Below are 19,591 nucleotides of genomic sequence, written 5' to 3' on the forward strand. Positions count from 1 at the left end.
ATAAACAGCACATGACCTGCACGTGTTTTTCTTTCTTCTTTCCTGCGCTGCTTCCTGCTCCCCCGGTCTTTGCTCTCTGTCTGGCTCCAATTCTCTATACCAAATTAACAAAAATCACAACTACACTCCAGGTATCAAGCCCACCTCAGCCACTAACCCATCCAAAGACCACCAGTCTCTATCTCGAGCAGCGGCACTCCACCTCGTCTTGAAAGTTCAAAGGCAAGTTTCAATTTTTCTGTTTCCTTATTTGGACAATTCATGAATTAGAGTTTAATAATGATGTCTTTTTTATAATGGTTTTTGGGTTTTATTTAATGATTTTACCGAAAATTGAACTATCATTTTGATTTAATTGAGCTTTAATTGAATGGAATGCAATCTCTTTTTATGTCAATGAATTTGTGTGTGTGTGTGTGTATCGCTCTTCGCTGCACAATTTCTGTTGCTGTTGCTCCTGAGCATGCCTTCTCGTATTCGGGGTGAGAATGATGTGTGAGCCGTTAATCTTGACAGGTTCAGTTATTATCTGGGGTTTTGAGTGTCATCGTGTTGGGTATTTAACAATTAGGTGGATGGCTTTTCAAGGAAAGCGAGTTCGGCTGAGCAGAATTTGTGCTCAGTTCAAATTGCTGAAATTGGAAATAAGCCCTCTGATTGAATTGGTTTTCAGAATGTTTTAGGTAAAGGGGCTTCTATCAAATCACTGGTTAGCTGACTTTTATTTTTTGAATTTCTGTTGTTTTCAGTTTTGCATGAGTGGTTGGCTCAGCTGTAGCTGTTTAGGTTCAAGTGAGATCAATATTCATTACCCACATGGGTACCAAAACGGTAGGGAGGCAACAGCATGAGAAAAGGAAAACAAAGAATGAGGATGATTCCTTGAAAGCCAAAGATTCATTGCTTGTGAGTGGAGGGGAGGGTTTAACTCTGAATAGTGAATGCAAGAAAAAGACGAAGAAGAAGAAGAGTGAGGGCCATGAGGATAGCATTGAGGATTCTGCAGTAAGTTCTAGTCTAAGTGAGGGTAATGTTAATGCAGCAGGCAAGGGTGAGAAGAAGGAGAAGAAGACAAAGAAGAAGAGTGAGAAATATGATTTAGTAAGTTCTAGTCTAAGTGAGGGTAATGTAGACTTGAATAATGTTGCTGACAAGAAGGAGAAGAAGAAGAAGAGAAAGTTGGAGCATGTTAATAATGAGAAAGAATCTCAGGTGTCCAAGAAGAAAAATAAGATGAGTGAAGTGAGAGAGGCTTTGGGAGAGACCCGCATGAGAATAGATGATAATTTGGGATTGCAAAAGAATGTCCAGGTGGATTTTGTCAGCAATTCTGAGTCAGAAGTGAGAAGAGATAGGAAAAAAAATCACAAGGAGAAAAACAGAGAAGGTAAAGCTATCACTGTTTCTTCTGTGCTCAACAGCGTCGATGATAACAGAAGGGGAGAGGTGTTTGAGGTACAGAAAGGCCCTGGGAATGAAGATATTGCTAACATGAATAACAGGGAAGGACAGGGCCGCAAGAAGGAAAAGAAGAGGAAACAGAATAAGTATGATGATGGCAGTGGTGATACTGAGATAGTTAAAAGTGTAGCTGATGGAAAAGATGCTGGAAGAGAGGAGTCAATTGAAGTTGTTCAGGACAAGGTAGAGTCTTCAAAGAAGGAGAAGAAGAAAAAGAAGAAAAGGCTCAATGTTGTTCTAGAGGCTGCATCAATGCAAATTATGGCTGAGACAACAGGTAACCAAAACAGTGTAATAGAAGGTGATGGAGGTAACAGAAGTTCGATTAAAAATAAGGCTAGAGATGGAAAACTAAAGGTCAATGCTGAAGGTGGAAACAAAAGGAAGAAGAAGGCCAAGTCTTTGGAAAATCGTTCAAAAGAAAAAAGTAGTGAAAGAGTAACAGAAATGGAGGAAGACGCTGAAAGCACTCGTCCATCTGAAAAATCTCTATCAAAAGTGACATCTAAGAGAGTAAGTTTCTGTGAAGATGTCGAGATTTTCCCTTCATCTGATGGTCCTAGTGATAAGAAGGCTGTTGGGGAAGATGGCTTTGTGCGAGGGAAGCGGTTCTCACTTGAGGAGGATGAGATGGTTAAAGAAGCTGTTTTAAACTATATTAATGTTCATGGTTTAGGTGCAGACGGTCTAAACATGGTGCTGAATTGTAAAAAGCACCCTGCGATTAAACATTGCTGGAAGGAGATAGGGGCAGCCTTATCCTGGAGGCCTCGTGAGAGTGTCTATTATCGAGCCCATATATTGTTTGAAAGGGACCAGAATTCTTCTTGGACCCCAGAAGAGTATGATCTCATCCGAAAGTTTCATGAAAAACATGGATCAGACTGGAAGACACTGGCAGAAGTCTTGGGCAAACATAGGTTTCATGTAAAGGATACGTGGCGCAGAATAAAATTGATCAATATGAAGAAAGGGAAATGGTCTCAAGATGAGTACCAGTCTTTATTTGATTCGGTGAACTTGGATCTGCGCTTGAAAGCTTTTGTTGAAAGGAAGACAAAGCATGGGATGTTACGAGATAATATTAGTTGGACAGCAATTAGTGAGAAGTTGGAAACTAGGACTGATGCTCTCTGCTGCCAAAAATGGTATGATCAATTAACGTCACCTATGGTAGCTGAAGGTAAATGGCTTGATACAGATGACTATCGGCTGCTGATGGAGCTCTACGACTTGGATGCTTGCTGCATGGAAGATGTTGATTGGGACAATCTTCTAGAGCACAGGTCTGGAGATCTGTGCCGGAAGCGATGGAACCAAATGGTCAAACACCTTGGTGACCATCGTAACAAGTCATTTGCTGATCAAGTTGATGTTCTCATTAACCGGTACTGTCATGACGTGCTTGAAGCAAGAGAGGCCTACAATAGCAAACCTGCTGTTCCTTGAGGTTACAATCCTTTTGGGTGGTTTATTGCTCCTTTTTTTATCCGAGTCTGAAGTGTTGGTGTCCCTGGTTAGGTTGGCATGGAAGTCTTTTTCCCAAGCAACTGAAATTTCTTAAATTACCTTTCCTTTTTCTGCTGCTGTTTTGTCATTGTAATTCATAGATCAGTACTTTTTATTATTTTGCTTTCTAGACTGATGCTGTTCTCCACTGAAATATTTCTCCTTGTGCTCTTTTATTTTTTACCGTCTTCATATTTCTTCAGCCAAGAGAGGATATTGAGGAGGTGCCTGAATTTAATTTACCTCGTCATCAAAAGATGAAAAAATGATCTCAAATTTCAGTGAGGACCAAAGCTCGAGGTTCCTTTGGTTTTCATGGAGGAGATGAAGTTTCCTTGCCCATCTTTATTTGTGAATACAAACAAGCAGTGCCTCTCCAAATGTTTCCATTGATGATGTAACTTATAGCTTGGATATGCTCCAATCTCAAACCCAAGTGTTGAAGTCAAGGAATATATGGACAAGTGGGAGTAGCCTAGTAATAAAGACTCCTATCTTGGTATAACTGAGTCTGGTTCCCCCCTCCCTTGATCCACCCAAAAATAAAAGAAAAGGAAAAGCAAAGTCGAAAAACGATTCTTGAATCAGTTTCTAAAAGTGGTTCAAGAAACGAAAAATCTTCTGAAAAAATCCAATACTGATATCTTGTGCTGCTTACCCCAAAAAAAAAAAAAAAAACCGATTTCAATCTTATTTCAGGAAGAATACCAGTGCTCATCAAAATCATTTTCTTTTGCTTGTGGTTCAACCACTGTTAATTAATCTTCCTGTTAGATGGATGGAGCGTTATGATATTTGATTAAAGTTAAATATCATAAATGTGTTGAGAAATTTATGAAATATTTTTTAAAAAAATATGCATGAAGGACGTAAGAAAAAAATTATTTTAATTATTATTAACTTGTACTTGGGAGGAAGAGGGGCACAGATGCCTACAGCTTCTTTTGACAAAGTTAAAAATAATTTGATAGATGGTAGGTCTCCCTCCCATTTAAAACAACAACAGACAGACTTAACTGTTTGAATCTCCTACTCTTCCTCCCTGCCATTTCTTCCTCCGAGAAAAAACCAAACCTTACCCTCCTCCCTAAATCCTGAGGCCTCTATTTCTCCTATTTTCCAAAAATCAACATCCCTTCACTTCCTCTCTTCCTCTTCATGAAACCCACCTCCTACCAACCTTAATTTCCTGTACATTTTCTTAACAATCTTTATTTCCTCGTATGTGCTCTACCACATACATTACGATATAGTCAGTTAGTTACTTTTAACATCTTTGAATCTTGAACTGTTACATTTTTTTTCTTAACAAAGATATGAGTAGAGAGAAGTTTAATAAATTAAGACACGACCATTGTTGTTCTCTCTCTGTATCCATCTTTGTTGTTGCATTTGCTTTATCATTGAGCCCTGCTTATTGTCAAGATATCGATGGCTATGATGACAATCCAGCCACACAGGAGCTATTTTCAGAGCTGGTTTACAACAGTTTCTCAAATTTTACCTCCGTGTTCAAGCAAGATATTGTCAAATATTTTGGTTTCTGCATAACAGACGTGTAGATAACTCAGCCACTCTTTTGTATAAATGTAATGTTAGATTTCAGGAATGGAAGCTGATTATTAAAAGAAGGTAATTTTCTATTTTGATTTGGATTTGCAGGGATGAAGATTGGAATATGGCATTCAATTTCTCCAAAGGTACACAATTCATATCCAATTGCGCCAAGAAGACAAAAGGTACGTACAAAGTTTGGAGCCATGAAAACAAGGATTATTTGATTAAGGTTCCAGACTGCTTTTTTTGTGTGTATTTTATATAGGTATCTGCCTTTTGGGGTTTAAATGAATGCTACACAACTTAATTAGCTCAATGGATATTTTGTTTGAATTCCCTTTACCTTATGGAAAACCAATTCACAAGCTGGAAAGAAAGAGGGATTTGAGTATTTGCTTAATCGGATGGAAGTATCTGAAGGCAATATAAAAAGCCTACACGAAAAAAGCCATAGCAGTTTTTTTTTAGAAGTCGATATATAGAGCATAGAGCCATAGCAGTTCCCTCAACGAAAGAGGGTTGAGGTATAGAGCATAGAGCATGCCTGCTAATTTTCCTTTATTCAATTACAAAGCAAATTATGATGCCTAATTTAACAGATTAAAGTTTAAATTCTTGGTTTGCTATCTTACTCGGATCGATATACTTTGGTACTTGCCTTGGTTCATAAAGAAACGATATTATTGAAATACCTGCTACTGATCCCCTTAGTTTGTTAGTCCAATTTCTTTCTGTAGTAATATGTTCCCGACATTTTTCATGTTTTTTTGGTGCTTCAGGAGACATGCTAAGGCGTACGTGCACAGCAGCAGAAATAAAGTTCTATTTCAACAGTCTCTTTGAAAAAGGAGCAAAGAAGAGCAATTATTTGAAACCTAACAAGAACTGTAATTTGAGTTCATGGGTTTCTGGGTGTGAGCCAGGATGGGCTTGTGGAGTTGGTAAAGGTGAAAAGGTTGACCTCAGAAATTCAAAGGACATGCCTTTTAGAACGACAAATTGTGCTGCTTGTTGTGAGGGTTTCTTCTGCCCTCATGGTATTACTTGCATGATACGTAAGTATTTGGAAACCCATCATCAACCATGGAAATAGTTGAGAATTGCATTTGTTATGTGCCCTTGGTATTTTTGCTGCATTCCTTGGGCTAATTACAAGTTTTTTATTAGCATGAGTAGATCTTCTCTTAATCTGCGTGCATTGGACTGGTGACCACTTCTTTTTTTCTCTGTATTTTCATTCTCAGTGAGTACCTCACATCATGAATGATGAAACCATTCAAATTATAGCTTCGAATGTTATGTCAATATTCCTTGAAAAGAGTACGGGGATGTGGTTTGCACATCTCCACTCCAGAATCTAGATAAATCATAGGCCTTATATATCCTATGCAAGACTCTATTTTCCATCCGAATACTCATTTCAGCTCCCCCCATGTCCCATTTTTCTGAAGAGCAAAAACTGGCAAGAAATTAGTACGTTGGCAATAAGAAAGTACTAAAGTATTTTCACCTTTAATGAAGGAAAATTGATGAAATGAACTTTCCTAGTCTGAGTCTCTAATTGCAATTTTATAAACTTCTGCCAAGGAAAGGGAGCATGAAGAAACCACTTATTTTTCATATTTTGTCCATGCATTACCAGAAAATAGAAGATGACCCAATGGACAAAAAAGTCTAGTTTTCTCACTTTCCAAGCTTCCTCGATGATTATTTTTTTCACTTTTCCGTTTTAACCGAAGTGTTCATTCAGATATGTCTAGGAAAGTACTAGTATAAACTCTCGAGTCTGTATCAAGTCAATGGATCTCCTTAGTATATATATACCGCTCCTGTTTCTAGGACATGGACTTTTTGAAACATCTAGGAATTTGTCTGATGCATAATAGTGAGATGTGACACTGCCACTTAAAAGAGTGTCCTTCGAAAACAACAACGATTGTATTAGAGACTCACATATAAAAGGCATTCACCGTTTCTCCTGAATTTGGTTCTATATATGTTGAATTGTTTTAACAATGTTTCTGGCTTTCAGTTCTGAACTTTAAATTGTTGTTTACATTGATTTCTTTCTGGTAAGTTAGTTTTTTGGATTCATTGTTTGTGCATATGTTCCTAATTGAGCCACAACTAATATTCTTTATATGTTGGCATTTTCTGTCTGTCTCTGAAGCTTGCCCACTGGGTGCTCACTGTCCCCTTGCAAAACTGAACAAAACCACTGGCATATGCGACCCGTAAGTTCATTCGTGTTTTGTGCTTTTGTAGTTTTCAAGTTTTTTCTTCTTTATCATACATACATTAATATTTATTAGCAGAAATGTTTTGCAGATATCATTACCAATTGCCTCCAGGAAAGCCAAACCATACTTGTGGTGGAGCGGATATTTGGGCTGATATTTTGAGTAGTAGCGAGATATTCTGTTCAGCAGGATCATACTGTCCGTCCACAATTCAAGAGATTCCATGCAGTCGTGGGTATTGTTAAATTATCCTTGAACTTCCAGCAGTAATCTATTGAATTGCATGTCTCGCCTCTTCTTTAATTTGATGTTGGCATTTTTTGCTTCAAACATATCACAGCCATCTGTTTTGCTTTTCCTGTTACTAATTAAACTAAGTAGCCTTTTTTCAGACATTACTGCAGGACTGGTTCAACGTCTCAAACAGGGTGTTTTAATCTGGCAACTTGTGAAACACAATCAGCAAATCAGAATATCACTGCATATGGCATTTTATTTTTCGTGAGTCATCGATTCACCTTCCAACTTTCATGATAGTAATGAAACACTATTGGGCACTACATGTTCTGTTGGTGGGAAATATTGATGATATACTTTAAACTCGAAATATTCTCATGATCTAAGTTTGCATTATAGGTCATCTTTTGTGCACAACCATCAGATCTAATCGCTTTACTTGTCAATGTAGGCTGGATTAAGCTTTCTGCTTATCATTATTTATAACTGTTCTGATCAAGTTCTTGCAACTCGAGAGAGAAGACAAGCAAAGACAAGGGAGAAGGCAGTTCAAAGTGTAAGAGAAACTGCTCAAGCTCGTGAAAAATGGAAATCTGCAAGAGACATTGCCAAGAAGGGTGCGATTGGATTACAAACCCAGCTGTCACGCACATTTTCTCGTACAAAGTCTAAAAGGCCAGTAGAACAGCTAAAAGGTTTTGGTCAAGCTAAACCCGGATCGGATGCTGCTTTACCACCCATGCCGGTAAGCAGTTCATCTCAGCAATCATCTGGAAAGGGGAAGAAAAAGGGAAAGAGTAACCTCACACAGATGCTGGATGATATTGAGAACAACCCCGAGGGTCACGAAGGCTTTAATTTGGAAATTGGAGATAAAAATATCAGAAAAAATGCACCAAGGGGTAAGCAGTTGCATACTCAGAGTCAAATGTTCAGGTATGCATATGGACAAATCGAGAGGGAGAAAGCTATGCAGGAGCAGAACAAGAATTTGACCTTCTCTGGGGTAATTTCAATGGCTAACGATACCGAAATCAGGAAAAGGCCTTCTATTGAGGTTGCTTTTAAAGATTTAACCCTCACTTTGACGACTAAACACAAACATCTGCTAAGATGTGTGACTGGGAAATTATCACCTGGCAGAGTTTCTGCTGTCATGGGTCCGTCTGGGGCTGGAAAAACAACATTTCTTTCTGCTTTGACTGGAAAAGCAACTGGCTGCACCATGTCTGGTATGGTTCTTGTAAATGGTAAGATGGAACCAATCCAAGCATACAGGAAAATCATTGGTTTTGTGCCTCAAGATGATATTGTGCATGGAAACCTAACAGTGGAGGAGAATCTCTGGTTCAGTGCAAGATGCAGGTATTCAACTATTAATTCACCATTCATTACTAACCCCAGTTTTGGTAATCTCAATTCATGGAGCCCTCAGAATGATGAGTCAATGTTTGACATCCAACAAGTTTTCATGTATTCAGCAAAATAAATTCATCTAATGTCAGTCCTTCCGGAGTTAAACCAACATGGACAGATACAATTTCCTAACAGAGGGAAGTAGAATCTGGCTTCCAGGGACTGTTTAACAACAGAAACTGTAAAGTGATTTTCATGTTAATACATTTCAGACTCGTAGATGTTTGAGTTGGTAAACATTTAAACTTATGAACATTTCTAGAAATTTTTATGCATTAGGTGGTCAATTTCGATTGTACACACATATATATACTGTTTCTAACAAACAAAGGAAGTTACCTGTGCTAAATTTTTCTAAACATATCTGTTATTCCAACTGATGGCATTGGAGCTTCCTGAAACTTTGGAGTTTCGACATGGTGTGCCAAATATTTTTCCTCGTAAGAGAAAACCTTTCTGTTTCTTCTTTCAATCTGCTTGGCATCATTCATATATGTAGGCATTTTGCTTCAACACAACATGAATGTGCAATTGCTCTCTCCTCTCTGTTCCTTCTCTGTTATGTATTTATTTGCTCTACCTGCTTAGATCTCCCTTTCTCAAAGCCATACCCTTTATATATTGATTTGCTCATGCTGCTTAGATATTTCTCTCTCCCTCTCGTTCACAAATTCACCGTCACAAATGCTGCGGCTGTTCAATAGTACTTGCTTTTTTAGCATATTTGTTTACTGGGTTTTTGTTATATAAACTTTCTGATTAAGTTAGCGAATACATTTTCTGGTTTTTTATTATTATTATTATTGCAGACTCTCTGCTGATCTACCTAAACCAGAAAAGGTTCTAGTTGTTGAAAGAGTTATTGAGTCCTTGGGACTGCAGGCAGTGCGAGATTCTCTGGTTGGGACGGTGGAAAAGCGAGGAATTTCTGGAGGTCAAAGAAAACGTGTCAACGTTGGTCTTGAAATGGTTATGGAACCTTCACTTCTAATATTAGATGAACCCACATCAGGCTTGGACAGTTCATCGTCCCTGTTGCTACTTAGAGCTCTTCGACGCGAAGCTCTTGAAGGAGTAAACATATGCATGGTTGTACACCAACCAAGGTAATTTACTCCTATTACGATAAAAGAGTTGTATTTCTTGGGGATGTGCTATATTTCAAGTTTTTCTCTGTTCCAATAAGTAGAGATTTCTGATTATGTAATATAGTGGCCGTAAGAGAATATTAACTTTCCTGTTCTTCCTTTGCTTTCTCGGTTGCTTCAGCTATACATTATTCAGGATGTTTGATGATTTGATACTTCTAGCTAAAGGTGGCTTGACAGCATATCACGGATCGGCCAAGAAAGTCGAGGAGTATTTTGCTGGCCTTGGAATTACTGTACCTGAGCGCGTGAATCCTCCAGATTACTTCATTGATATTTTGGAGGGCATAGCGAAACCAAAATCAGGGGTGAACTATAAGCAACTTCCAGTTAGATGGATGCTTCACAATGGCTACCCTGTTCCAATGGATATGCTGCAGAATACAGATGGATTGGGAGCATCCTCCGGTGAAAATTCTGCTCATGGAGCAAGTGAAGTTGGATCTGAAACAGGGTCTTTAGCTGGAGATTTTTGGCATGATTTGAAATCTAATGTTGAGTCAGAGAAAGACAACTTGAAACCCAACGTTTTGAAATCAGGTGACTTATCCGAACGGAGAAGCCCTGGAGTATATCAGCAGTATAGATACTTCCTGGGGAGGTAAGAGCGATCTCATTTCTCTATCTGTGCTGCATGTAAAGTCTAACCCTCTACTATTATAATGATAATAGCGATTGTGCTAATTGAAGTTCTCTCAAGTGAGATAACTTGATTTTGGGATGATTATTTTTATTGACTTTGTGTTCATCATAACAAGCTAACATAATCTTCTTGAATGACTTGTTGCAGGGTTGGAAAGCAGCGGCTACGAGAAGCAAGGGCACAAGCTGTAGATTATTTGATTTTATTGCTAGCTGGAATCTGCTTAGGAACACTAGCTAAAGTGAGCGATGAAACTTTTGGGGTGGTTGGTTACACATACACCGTCATTGCAGTTTGTAAGTGATCAAAATCTCCAAGTTCTTATATATGCAAGGCTCCATTAGAATATTCTTGCTTGGGACCTAGGCTTCTGATGTTGAAAATGTAGGGTAACTTGTAACAAAAAAATCTGCACTCTGTTAGGTGCCTGTTGCTTTACATGCCAATTCGCCTTTTTAAATTGAAAGTCAGCTTCCCTATGTTCCTTTATGAAGTGCACTTTTGTACAAGATTCATTCTCACCAGTCTAAGTGTTTTTGTCGGACTTTCAGCACTACTGTGTAAGATCGCGGCTTTGAGGTCATTTTCTCTGGATAAGCTACATTACTGGAGAGAGAGATCTTCTGGGATGAGCAGCTTGGCATACTTTCTTGCAAAGGATACAATAGACCATTTCAGCACAATTGTCAAGCCACTTGTCTATCTGTCAATGTTCTACTTCTTCAACAATCCAAGATCAACAGTCTTCGATAACTACATAGTCTTAATCTGTCTGGTGTATTGTGTGACTGGAATAGCCTATGCATTGGCCATTTTCTTTGAACCAGGTCCAGCCCAACTGGTGAGCATTTGAAGAACAGTTTGCATTCAGAACTCGTTATCTCCATAAATCAAGTTGACAAAACATGAATCCATCATCCATTATCCTTGTATATTAAACACCCAAATCATCCACATACACATATAGAAATGGTTTTCACTTGCACTAACAAGGCATTTTTTGTGTCGTGCAGTGGTCAGTGCTGCTTCCGGTTGTTCTGACCCTGATAGCAACCCGTACTGAAAATGATGGCGTTGTGAATTATATATCTAATTTGTGCTATACTAAGTGGGCGCTGGAAGCATTTGTGATATCAAATGCTAAAAGGTTTGTGCCTGACCTTGCTATTCCTTCTCCATATGTGAAAATTAATTTGTCTTTTGCATGCAATATACCAGTTCCTTAACCTCTGAATATTGTGCCATCCAGATATTATGGTGTTTGGCTGATAACAAGGTGCGGTTCACTCATGGAAAGTGGGTATGATTTAGGTCATTGGTATCGGTCTTTAATCCTCCTCGTTTTGACTGGCATAGTTAGTCGTGTTGCTGCCTTTTTTATTTTGATTACCGTCAACAGGAAATAAAGTTTTTCTGTGCTTTCTTTTTGTACAAAATAGAAAAGAAAATACCAATTCATATAGATTATTTGAGAGGGATCGAGTTTAAAGCCACGCTGCTACATTGATGTGGGTGTAGATTAGTGTTGAAATTAAACCATAATAAGGTACCTCTGCTTCATTTCTGCGTGATGATTTGTATAGACAGATGGACCTTTTTTCTTCCCTATTTCTTACAACATCACACACCAGGAATAGAAATCTATTACACTTTGCCTAATTCCCTCCAGGTTTTATGTTTGATGAACAGGATAGAAGGGATACATTGCACAGCCATTCAAGAAAATAATAATCTCTTTTGCCATCTGAATATTGAAATACAAGAGACTTCAAGGTAGATGTGAGATAAATTGAATAAAAACAGGACAGTTTTCTATTGTAAAATATAAAAATATGTAACTATACATGATATCTTCAGTAATTTTGACACAAAAAAAGTAGCATTGAGGTAAACAAGGTAAGATGATTATTGTCTTAATAGAAACTCCTCAAGTGCTAGTTCCATTTTCGATGGCTGCATCCAACTGAACAAGTGCTTAAACCCCTTTTTTTCCCCTAAGAAATCTGTAATCGACAAAAACCATGGCCCCTCAGAGCTATGTTGTAGTTCCACCCTTGAACACAGCAATTATAACTTGTGAGGTCGACTTAAACATTTATATAACAATAACAATAAAGAAAAATACGATAGAAAATCAACAGAAATAAATATGATATATATTGACGGCAGATACAGATATTATCACGTTGTTTTGTGGAGTGGCGTGTTCTGTTTCTACCGTCATGTTCAAAGAAACAGTATTGAAAAGTATGTTCGGAAGTAAGGCCTCAGGAAAGCAATGGCAGCAAGTAATACACGTTATGATGCAAATGTTTCTGCTTTAATATGCTATTCTCAGGTGTCACAAATATCAGATTTTAATGTAAAATTATGTTCCATGTGATTGATTTCTGAAGGAAGAACTCAGTCCTATACATGTAATAATCCCTAATTTCCTGTCTCTAATCCCTGATTTGTAGTCTATAATAAATACAATAAATACAAGATATTCTGTTACAATTTGATTGCCATATATTGTTGATATTCTTGCCATAATATACACTGACATCCCCCCTCAAATTGATGTTGGTCGATCAAGAAGCATTAATTTGTCAATCATGAGTTGATGTCGAGGCCGAGACAAGGCCTTCATAAAAACATCAGTTGTCTGATACTCGGTGAAAATATAAGGTAGTGTAAGAATATTATAATCAAGAGCTTCACGAATATAGTGACAATCAACTTCAATATGTTTGGTGCGTTCATGAAACACAGGATTAGCAACAATATTAATAGCATTTGTGTTATCAACATGAAGAGGTGTAGGAGTGTGCCGAGGAAAACCAAGTTCACGTAGCAAACCATAGAGCCATATAATTTCAGAACATGCGGAGGACATAGCTCGATACTCAGATTCTGTGGAAGATTTTGAGATTCAGTCTTGCTTTTTACTTTTCCATGAAATTAAAGCATTTCCAAGAAACATACACCACCCAGTAACAGACCGACGTGTATCCATGCACCCTGCCCAATTTGCATCACTATAACCTGTTAATTGTAATGAATTATCAGCAGGAAAAAATAATCCTTACCCATATGTGCCTTTAAGATAACGAAGAATTCTTCGGACAACAGCTAAATGAGGTTTATGACGAGCCTGTAAAAATTGACTGACTTGTTGTACTGCAAAAGAAATATATGGCCGAGTAATGGTTAGATAATTCAAACTTCCCACCAATTGCCTGTATATGGAGGGATCAGGTAATAGGTCACGATCATTCTGACAAAGTTTTAAATTAATCTCGAGAGGTGTAAGAACGTTATTCCCTGATTCAAGACCACCCAAGTGAATAATCTCTTGGGTGTATTTGTGTTGATGTTGAGAAATCCCATTGGACATAGAGTGCACCTGTAGACCAAGGAAATAGTGAAGGTGTCCCAAATCCTTCATATGAAATTCACTTTTAAGAGAACATTGTAAATTCTCATTGAGTGGAATGTCAGATCCTGTAATGATAATATCATCCACATATACCAAAAGAGCAACAATACCAGTAGTAGTTTGCTGAAGAAACAGAGAGGAATCATATTGGCTCTGAATAAATTTAAGTTTCACAAGAGTAGTGTGAAATTTTTCAAACCATGCCCGTGGTGCATGTTTTAGACCATAAAGGGATCGTTTCAACCAGCAGACTTTATCAGATGGGTGAGTAAACATACCAGGAGAAGGAGTCATATAAATATTCTCTTTCAGGTCTCCATGTAAAAATGTATTTTTTACATCCATTTGACGAAGTGGCCATCTCTTGGAAGCAGCAATTGCCATAATGGTTCGTATGGTAATCATTTTAGCGACGGGTGCAAATGTCTCCTCATAATTAATACCATATGCCTGACAATTTCTAAGAGCCACCAATCGTACTTTATATCGTTTCACATATCCATCAGGTTGGAATTTAATAGTGTATACCTATTTGCAACTAATAGGTTTATTTCCGGTAGGACAAGAAACAATATCCCATGTGTGATTATCCTGAAGAGCCTGAAGTTCCTCTTTCATGGCCTGTTGCCAACAGTCTTGGGTAGAAGCCTGGGCATAAGTCTTAGGCACAAAATTACTATCAATAGTAGTTGCAAAGTATCCATACCTGTTTGGGGCACGTGAAACTCTAGTTGATCGTCTTAGTTGAGGGGAATGATCAGATGTCGGTTCCGTGTCTGGAAAGGGAAAAGTAGATGGTGGATGACGTCTTTGATATACAATTATTGACTTAAAACGTTCAAAGATATAAGATGAATTGTCATCATCAAATATGGGAAGCTAGATAGGAGTGGATTCTGTAGAGGGACAAGAAGGGAAAAAATTCTGATTTTCAAAGAAAATCACATTTCGAGAGATACAAATTTTATGAGCATTTGCATCATAACACACAAACCCTTTATGAGAATTATTGTATCCTATAAAAGCACAACGAGTAGCTTGGGCTGAAAGTTTATTACGTTCAGTAAATGGTAAGTGAACAAAAAAACACACCCAAAAACATAGAGAGAATCATACTTAGGAATAACACCAAATAAAATAAAGTATGGAGATGCAAAGTTTAGAACTTAAGAAGGCAAACGATTAATTAGATAAACGGTTGTTGACAGAGCTTCTACCTAAAATCGAGTAGGTACCAAAGAATCAATTAATAAGGTGCGAACAACATCTAAAAGATGACGATTCTTACGCTCAGCAACTCTATCTTGTTGAGGAATGTAAGGACAAGATCTTTGAGAGAGAATCCCTTTGTTTTTGAGATATTCCTGAAATTCATTGGGCACATATTCCCCTCCCCCCCCCCCGAAGTCAGAACGAAGTATTTTAATATAAGCAGAAAATTAATTTTCAATAAATACAACGAAAGCCTGAAATGTTGAGAATAATCAGCCTTAGATTAGAGAAAATATATCCAAGTGAAACAACTGAAATCATCAATAAACGTGACAAAATATTTATACTGAGCATGAGAGATAACAAGGCTTATGCCTCATACATCAGTATGAATAATTTCAAAACATTTAAAAGCACGACTACCATGTGAAGAAAATGATAATGCTTTGCTTTTACCCAATTTGCAAGAACTACAATCCAAAAATTATGTTGAAAAAGAATTTTTATTCCTCAAATATCCATGTTTCATAAGATGAGTCAATATATTAGAATTGGGATGCTCTAATTTCTTATGCCAAAAATGAGGATTATTAATGACAGTAGAATAAGCATAAGAATTAATACTAGGAATAGAAAATTATATTGGAAATAAACGTCGCACTTTAGGCCCCTTCGCGATCACCTTCCCCGACACTTGATCCTGCACACAACCATAACGATCAAAGTGAATTTCACAGTTATTTTCTACCATTTGACCAACATAGAGTAAACTTGTGGATAAGTTTGGTGACACAAAAATATTGTTGAAATAAGACCCCAAATTACCAATCGACAAAATCAGCAGATTATCACCATTTTCTACTTGTATATGCTGATTACCCATGTATTTTCGTACATTATACAACCCATTTTCATTGATGGTCATGTGATTCGACGCTGCCGAATCCATTAACCATTTTTTATTATGTGCCGAATCCAAGGGAAAGTTAAGTTTATTTTTCTTACCAGAAATCCCGAGTGCAGAGAAGGCAGATACTATCATCTGCTGCACCATCTCAAGAGTGAGAGTGCTCGACGAAGAGCTCATCGACGATAAAGATTCTGGTGCCGACGGTGAGGACACGGTTGCGGCAGCCGTAGAAGTAGCCCCCAATTTCAACTGCACAGTAAACCCTTGTCGATTCTGTGGTTGTAGATGACATTCCTTGATTACATGCCCCTCTTTCTTACAAAAATTACAGAATTTCTTGTTGCAATTTCTAGCAATATGCCCTAATTCTTTGCAATTAAAACACTGGACACTCACACCCCTCTGTCGTCCCCTTCCTTGAGCCATGTAAGCCATATTCATCTCTGTGACAGTGTCCTGAGTCAACTCGTGTTGAGTGGCGAGTTGTTGTTCTTCCCGTAACAGTTCCCCCAAACATTCATCCAAATGGGGTACTGGACTTCGGTTGATAAAGCTAGCTCTCACGGCCTCAAATTCTGGCCGGAGCTTCATCAAGAACTGGTCCCTTTGGCTCTCGGTATGAACAAGGTATAGTGCTTTTAAACTCTCCTTCGGTATTTTAGAGTAAATTATGCCAGTATATTCACTCCATAGGTTTAGAAATCCAGCATAGAATTGTTCAATTGAGAGATTACCTTGTTTGTAATTGGCAATACCCATTTCGACTTGAAATTTGTGAGCCGAATTGTTCTGGAAATAGATGCGTTTGAAGTAGTCCCAAATCACCTTCCTTGGGCCAAACGATCGAAGATTGTTGATCATATGGGGTTCAAAAAACCCTAGTATCCAAGAGACAATTTTCGCATCGTTGGTAATCCATATACTCAGCTCTTGCGGATCAGTTGGTGTTGGTGAAGATCCATTAAGATGCCCCTATAATTCCTTCCTTTTAACAAACATACAAAACTGAAACTCCTAACTGGCATAGTTTTTGTCATTGAATCGAGTAAGAAAAACCTCTCCAGACATCCTAGGAACCCAAAAAAATCACCAAATACTGACGAATTTAGTCTGTAGACTGAAGAGAAGAACAAAGGTTTAGATCAGAATAATTGGCTCTGATACCATGTCACAAATATCAAATTTCAATGTAAAATTGTTCTCTATTTGATTGATTTATAAAGAAAGAATTCAGTCCTCTAAATACATGTAATAATCTTTAATTTACTGTCTCTAATCCTTGATTTGTAGTCTATAATAAATACAATAAATACAAGATATTCTATTACAATTTGATTGCCATATATTATTGATATTTTTGTCTTGAAAACTTAGTCGAATTATACTTACAAACTAAAAAATTAGGAGTCAAACACACATCCTTCACTTCACTGTTGATATATTTACAAACTATAAAACCAGGGGCCATACGAACCTTCTTCTCGTTAGCTAGTTTTTTTTTTATATATATATATATATAAAAGAAAACTTTCCGGAGCAACATTATCTTATCATTCTAAAAGCATGTTTCCATTCTAAGAAAATAACACCCTAATATTTTTTTTGTGCGGGTGTATTAAAAAACATGATAAAATTACAATGCTCGTGTTTTGTGACGAGAAAACCTTTGAAAATATCTTCTTCTTTTTTTATCAACCCAACACTGTCAATTTGTCTTTAACCCTCAGCAACTGCATGCAGCGAGAGAGAGAGAGAGAGGGAGGGAGGGAGGGAGTAAAGTAACGCAGCTAAAATAATTTATCCTGCAAGCAAACTTAAGTCCGAAGCAGCAAAAAGTGCCGCAATGATCGCAAGTGATTTTTGTTCTTTTTTCTTCTTTTTTTTATAAACCACACAAATTTAAAAAGAAAAGGGAAAAACACCCGATAGGCGATAGATACAAAAGCTCATTGGCGACTAGGACAAGAAACTATCTGGACAAGTAGAGGCAGCACAGACTCCAGCAAAAAAAGAACAGTAGCCAGCAGGAACCATGGAGCCCCATAGAGTCAAGGCCAATGAAAAACCAACAAAGCAAAGAGAAAAGATCGGATGGTAAGGGTTACTTGTCAGCAAAATTTGACGAGACTAGTCATTCTCGATCGAAGAAACTTCAACGTGGATTTTATCGCAGAGACAAATCACAGTGGTAAACACTACTTTTTATAGAATTATTACAATATTGATAGATAAGATGCTCCACCAAATTTTCTAATGTTGACCAGCCACCGCTGTTTCTATTATTCGATGTGACGTATTGGACATTAAGCATGTGCTTCTAGTCCTAATTTTGATCCTACGTTCTTAATTTGTACAAATTTAATATATATTTCCAATTCCCCATAAACATGTTTTTTTGTTGATTAGGTGCAGCGTGAACAAACCCAAACAATCCCTTTCATTTTCTCTTTTTTTTTTTTTTTACTGTAAATCTCTAGACTTGTTTATATACATCTCAATTTATTTTTTAAAATTTTAAAATTAATAATTATATAAACTTTTAATAATTCTAAAATTTATAATAAACCTTTTAAAAAACTAAAATAATTTAAAAAATAATGATAAATAGATTAAGTGTAAAATGATAAAAAAATCATTGAGAAGAGAAAAAAATTAGAAAAAAAAACTTGTTTCCTAGCAAATGAAAAAATAAAAATTATAATTTTGTCATTGATACAGTATAAGAAATTGACAAAATATACGATTATACTATTTCAATCTAGAAGCAACATTTCATTTTATTACATGTATAATAATCACCGGGCTTGAGTGGATGGCAAGAGCATATAATATAATCTTTATATTGGGAAGCCAATATTTCATAAAAGTGCATAAAAAATTGTCATACGTTCAGCAATAATTTTAGAAACTTTTCAAACCTTGGAGGATTAGAGCCGTCCTTGAACTCTCCTAGATCCACAGATACATACTTTTCAACTCGAAACGTGCAAATAAATATGTCACGCAAACTCGAGGCGGTGTGATGCGCGTGGGAAACTTTGGATTGGGATTCTTTTTCTATTCCGACAACCGCAATTGAACAGTGACCTTGTTTGAGCTGAATGACTTGACAGCCCAAACTCTGTATGCTCATTTACATTCAACACAACTCTCTTGTCTGCGTTTGTTTTGGAACTGGTTTTGTGATTGATATTTGATAATAAATTAAATTGTGTTTTATATTATAGATATTGTTAAAAAATTAAGTTTGAAATATAATTTTAGTAAAGTAATTTTTATATAATTTTTAACTGATTTTTGTTAAATTTTATTTGTTTTGTATTTCAAAAGCGTTTTTGAAAAATATTAAAATTTTTCTTCTTTTTTCTTAACTTCAAATTAATATTTTTTGTGTTTTTAGATCATTTTGATGTACTGATATCAAAAATAATTTTTAAAAAATAAAAAAATATATTTTGATACATTTACAAGCAACTATAACCACACTTCTAAACACAAACCAAATATTTTATACATGTTTTTTGTTATACATAAACTTCAAACATAATTTTTACCAAATACGTATCTAAAATCCAACTAACCATACTTTTTTAAAACTTAATTTTTTAAAACCACAACTACAAAAACCACCTCAAAAACAAATATAATAGTAGTTTCCACACAGTTTGTAGGTCACATTAATTTGTTTCTTCTCAAATGATTCCGATGATAATATTTTATAATAAGTGTTCGTGAACACTTGTTTGCCAAACTTGGGTAATTTTGTATATTTACAGGGAGTTTGAAAATATAATAATGGTTATTTTTTAAAATATTTTTTCTTAAAAATATATTAAA

General features: G+C 36.6%; 2 protein-coding genes across 2 annotated transcripts; both read left to right on the forward strand.

Annotated features, from left to right (window-relative positions):
- On the forward strand, positions 1-3,124 carry LOC133702184 (RNA polymerase I termination factor-like). The gene is made up of 2 exons (XM_062126443.1): positions 1-222; positions 750-3,124. The coding sequence occupies exon 2, from the start codon at positions 817-819 to the stop codon at positions 2,908-2,910; it is 2,094 nt and encodes a 697-aa protein (XP_061982427.1). The 5' UTR covers positions 1-222; positions 750-816; the 3' UTR covers positions 2,911-3,124.
- Positions 3,125-3,987: 863 nt separating this feature from the next.
- LOC133700396 (ABC transporter G family member 28-like) lies at positions 3,988-11,797 on the forward strand. Its single transcript, XM_062123910.1, has 13 exons — positions 3,988-4,528; positions 4,633-4,709; positions 5,307-5,582; positions 6,698-6,761; positions 6,856-7,002; positions 7,160-7,268; positions 7,456-8,369; positions 9,230-9,526; positions 9,690-10,169; positions 10,359-10,507; positions 10,763-11,052; positions 11,225-11,358; positions 11,461-11,797. The coding sequence occupies exons 1-13, from the start codon at positions 4,287-4,289 to the stop codon at positions 11,615-11,617; spliced, it is 3,336 nt and encodes a 1,111-aa protein (XP_061979894.1). The 5' UTR covers positions 3,988-4,286; the 3' UTR covers positions 11,618-11,797.
- The last annotated feature ends 7,794 nt before the right edge of the window (positions 11,798-19,591 follow it).

Source organism: Populus nigra, chromosome 8 (genome assembly GCF_951802175.1).
Source record: "Populus nigra chromosome 8, ddPopNigr1.1, whole genome shotgun sequence".
In the NCBI taxonomy this organism is placed as follows: Eukaryota; Viridiplantae; Streptophyta; class Magnoliopsida; order Malpighiales; family Salicaceae; genus Populus; species Populus nigra.

Bases quoted from the DNA above. Each gene is read 5' to 3' on its own strand.
- LOC133702184 (XM_062126443.1), top strand. From the start codon at position 817: ATGGGTACCAAAACGGTAGGGAGGCAACAGCATGAGAAAAGGAAAACA.
- LOC133700396 (XM_062123910.1), top strand. From the start codon at position 4,287: ATGAGTAGAGAGAAGTTTAATAAATTAAGACACGACCATTGTTGTTCT. The intron at 4,710-5,306 runs GTACGTACAAAG...TTGGTGCTTCAG, and splicing joins TTGCGCCAAGAAGACAAAAG to GAGACATGCTAAGGCGTACG. The intron at 8,370-9,229 runs GTATTCAACTAT...TTATTATTGCAG, and splicing joins TGGTTCAGTGCAAGATGCAG to ACTCTCTGCTGATCTACCTA.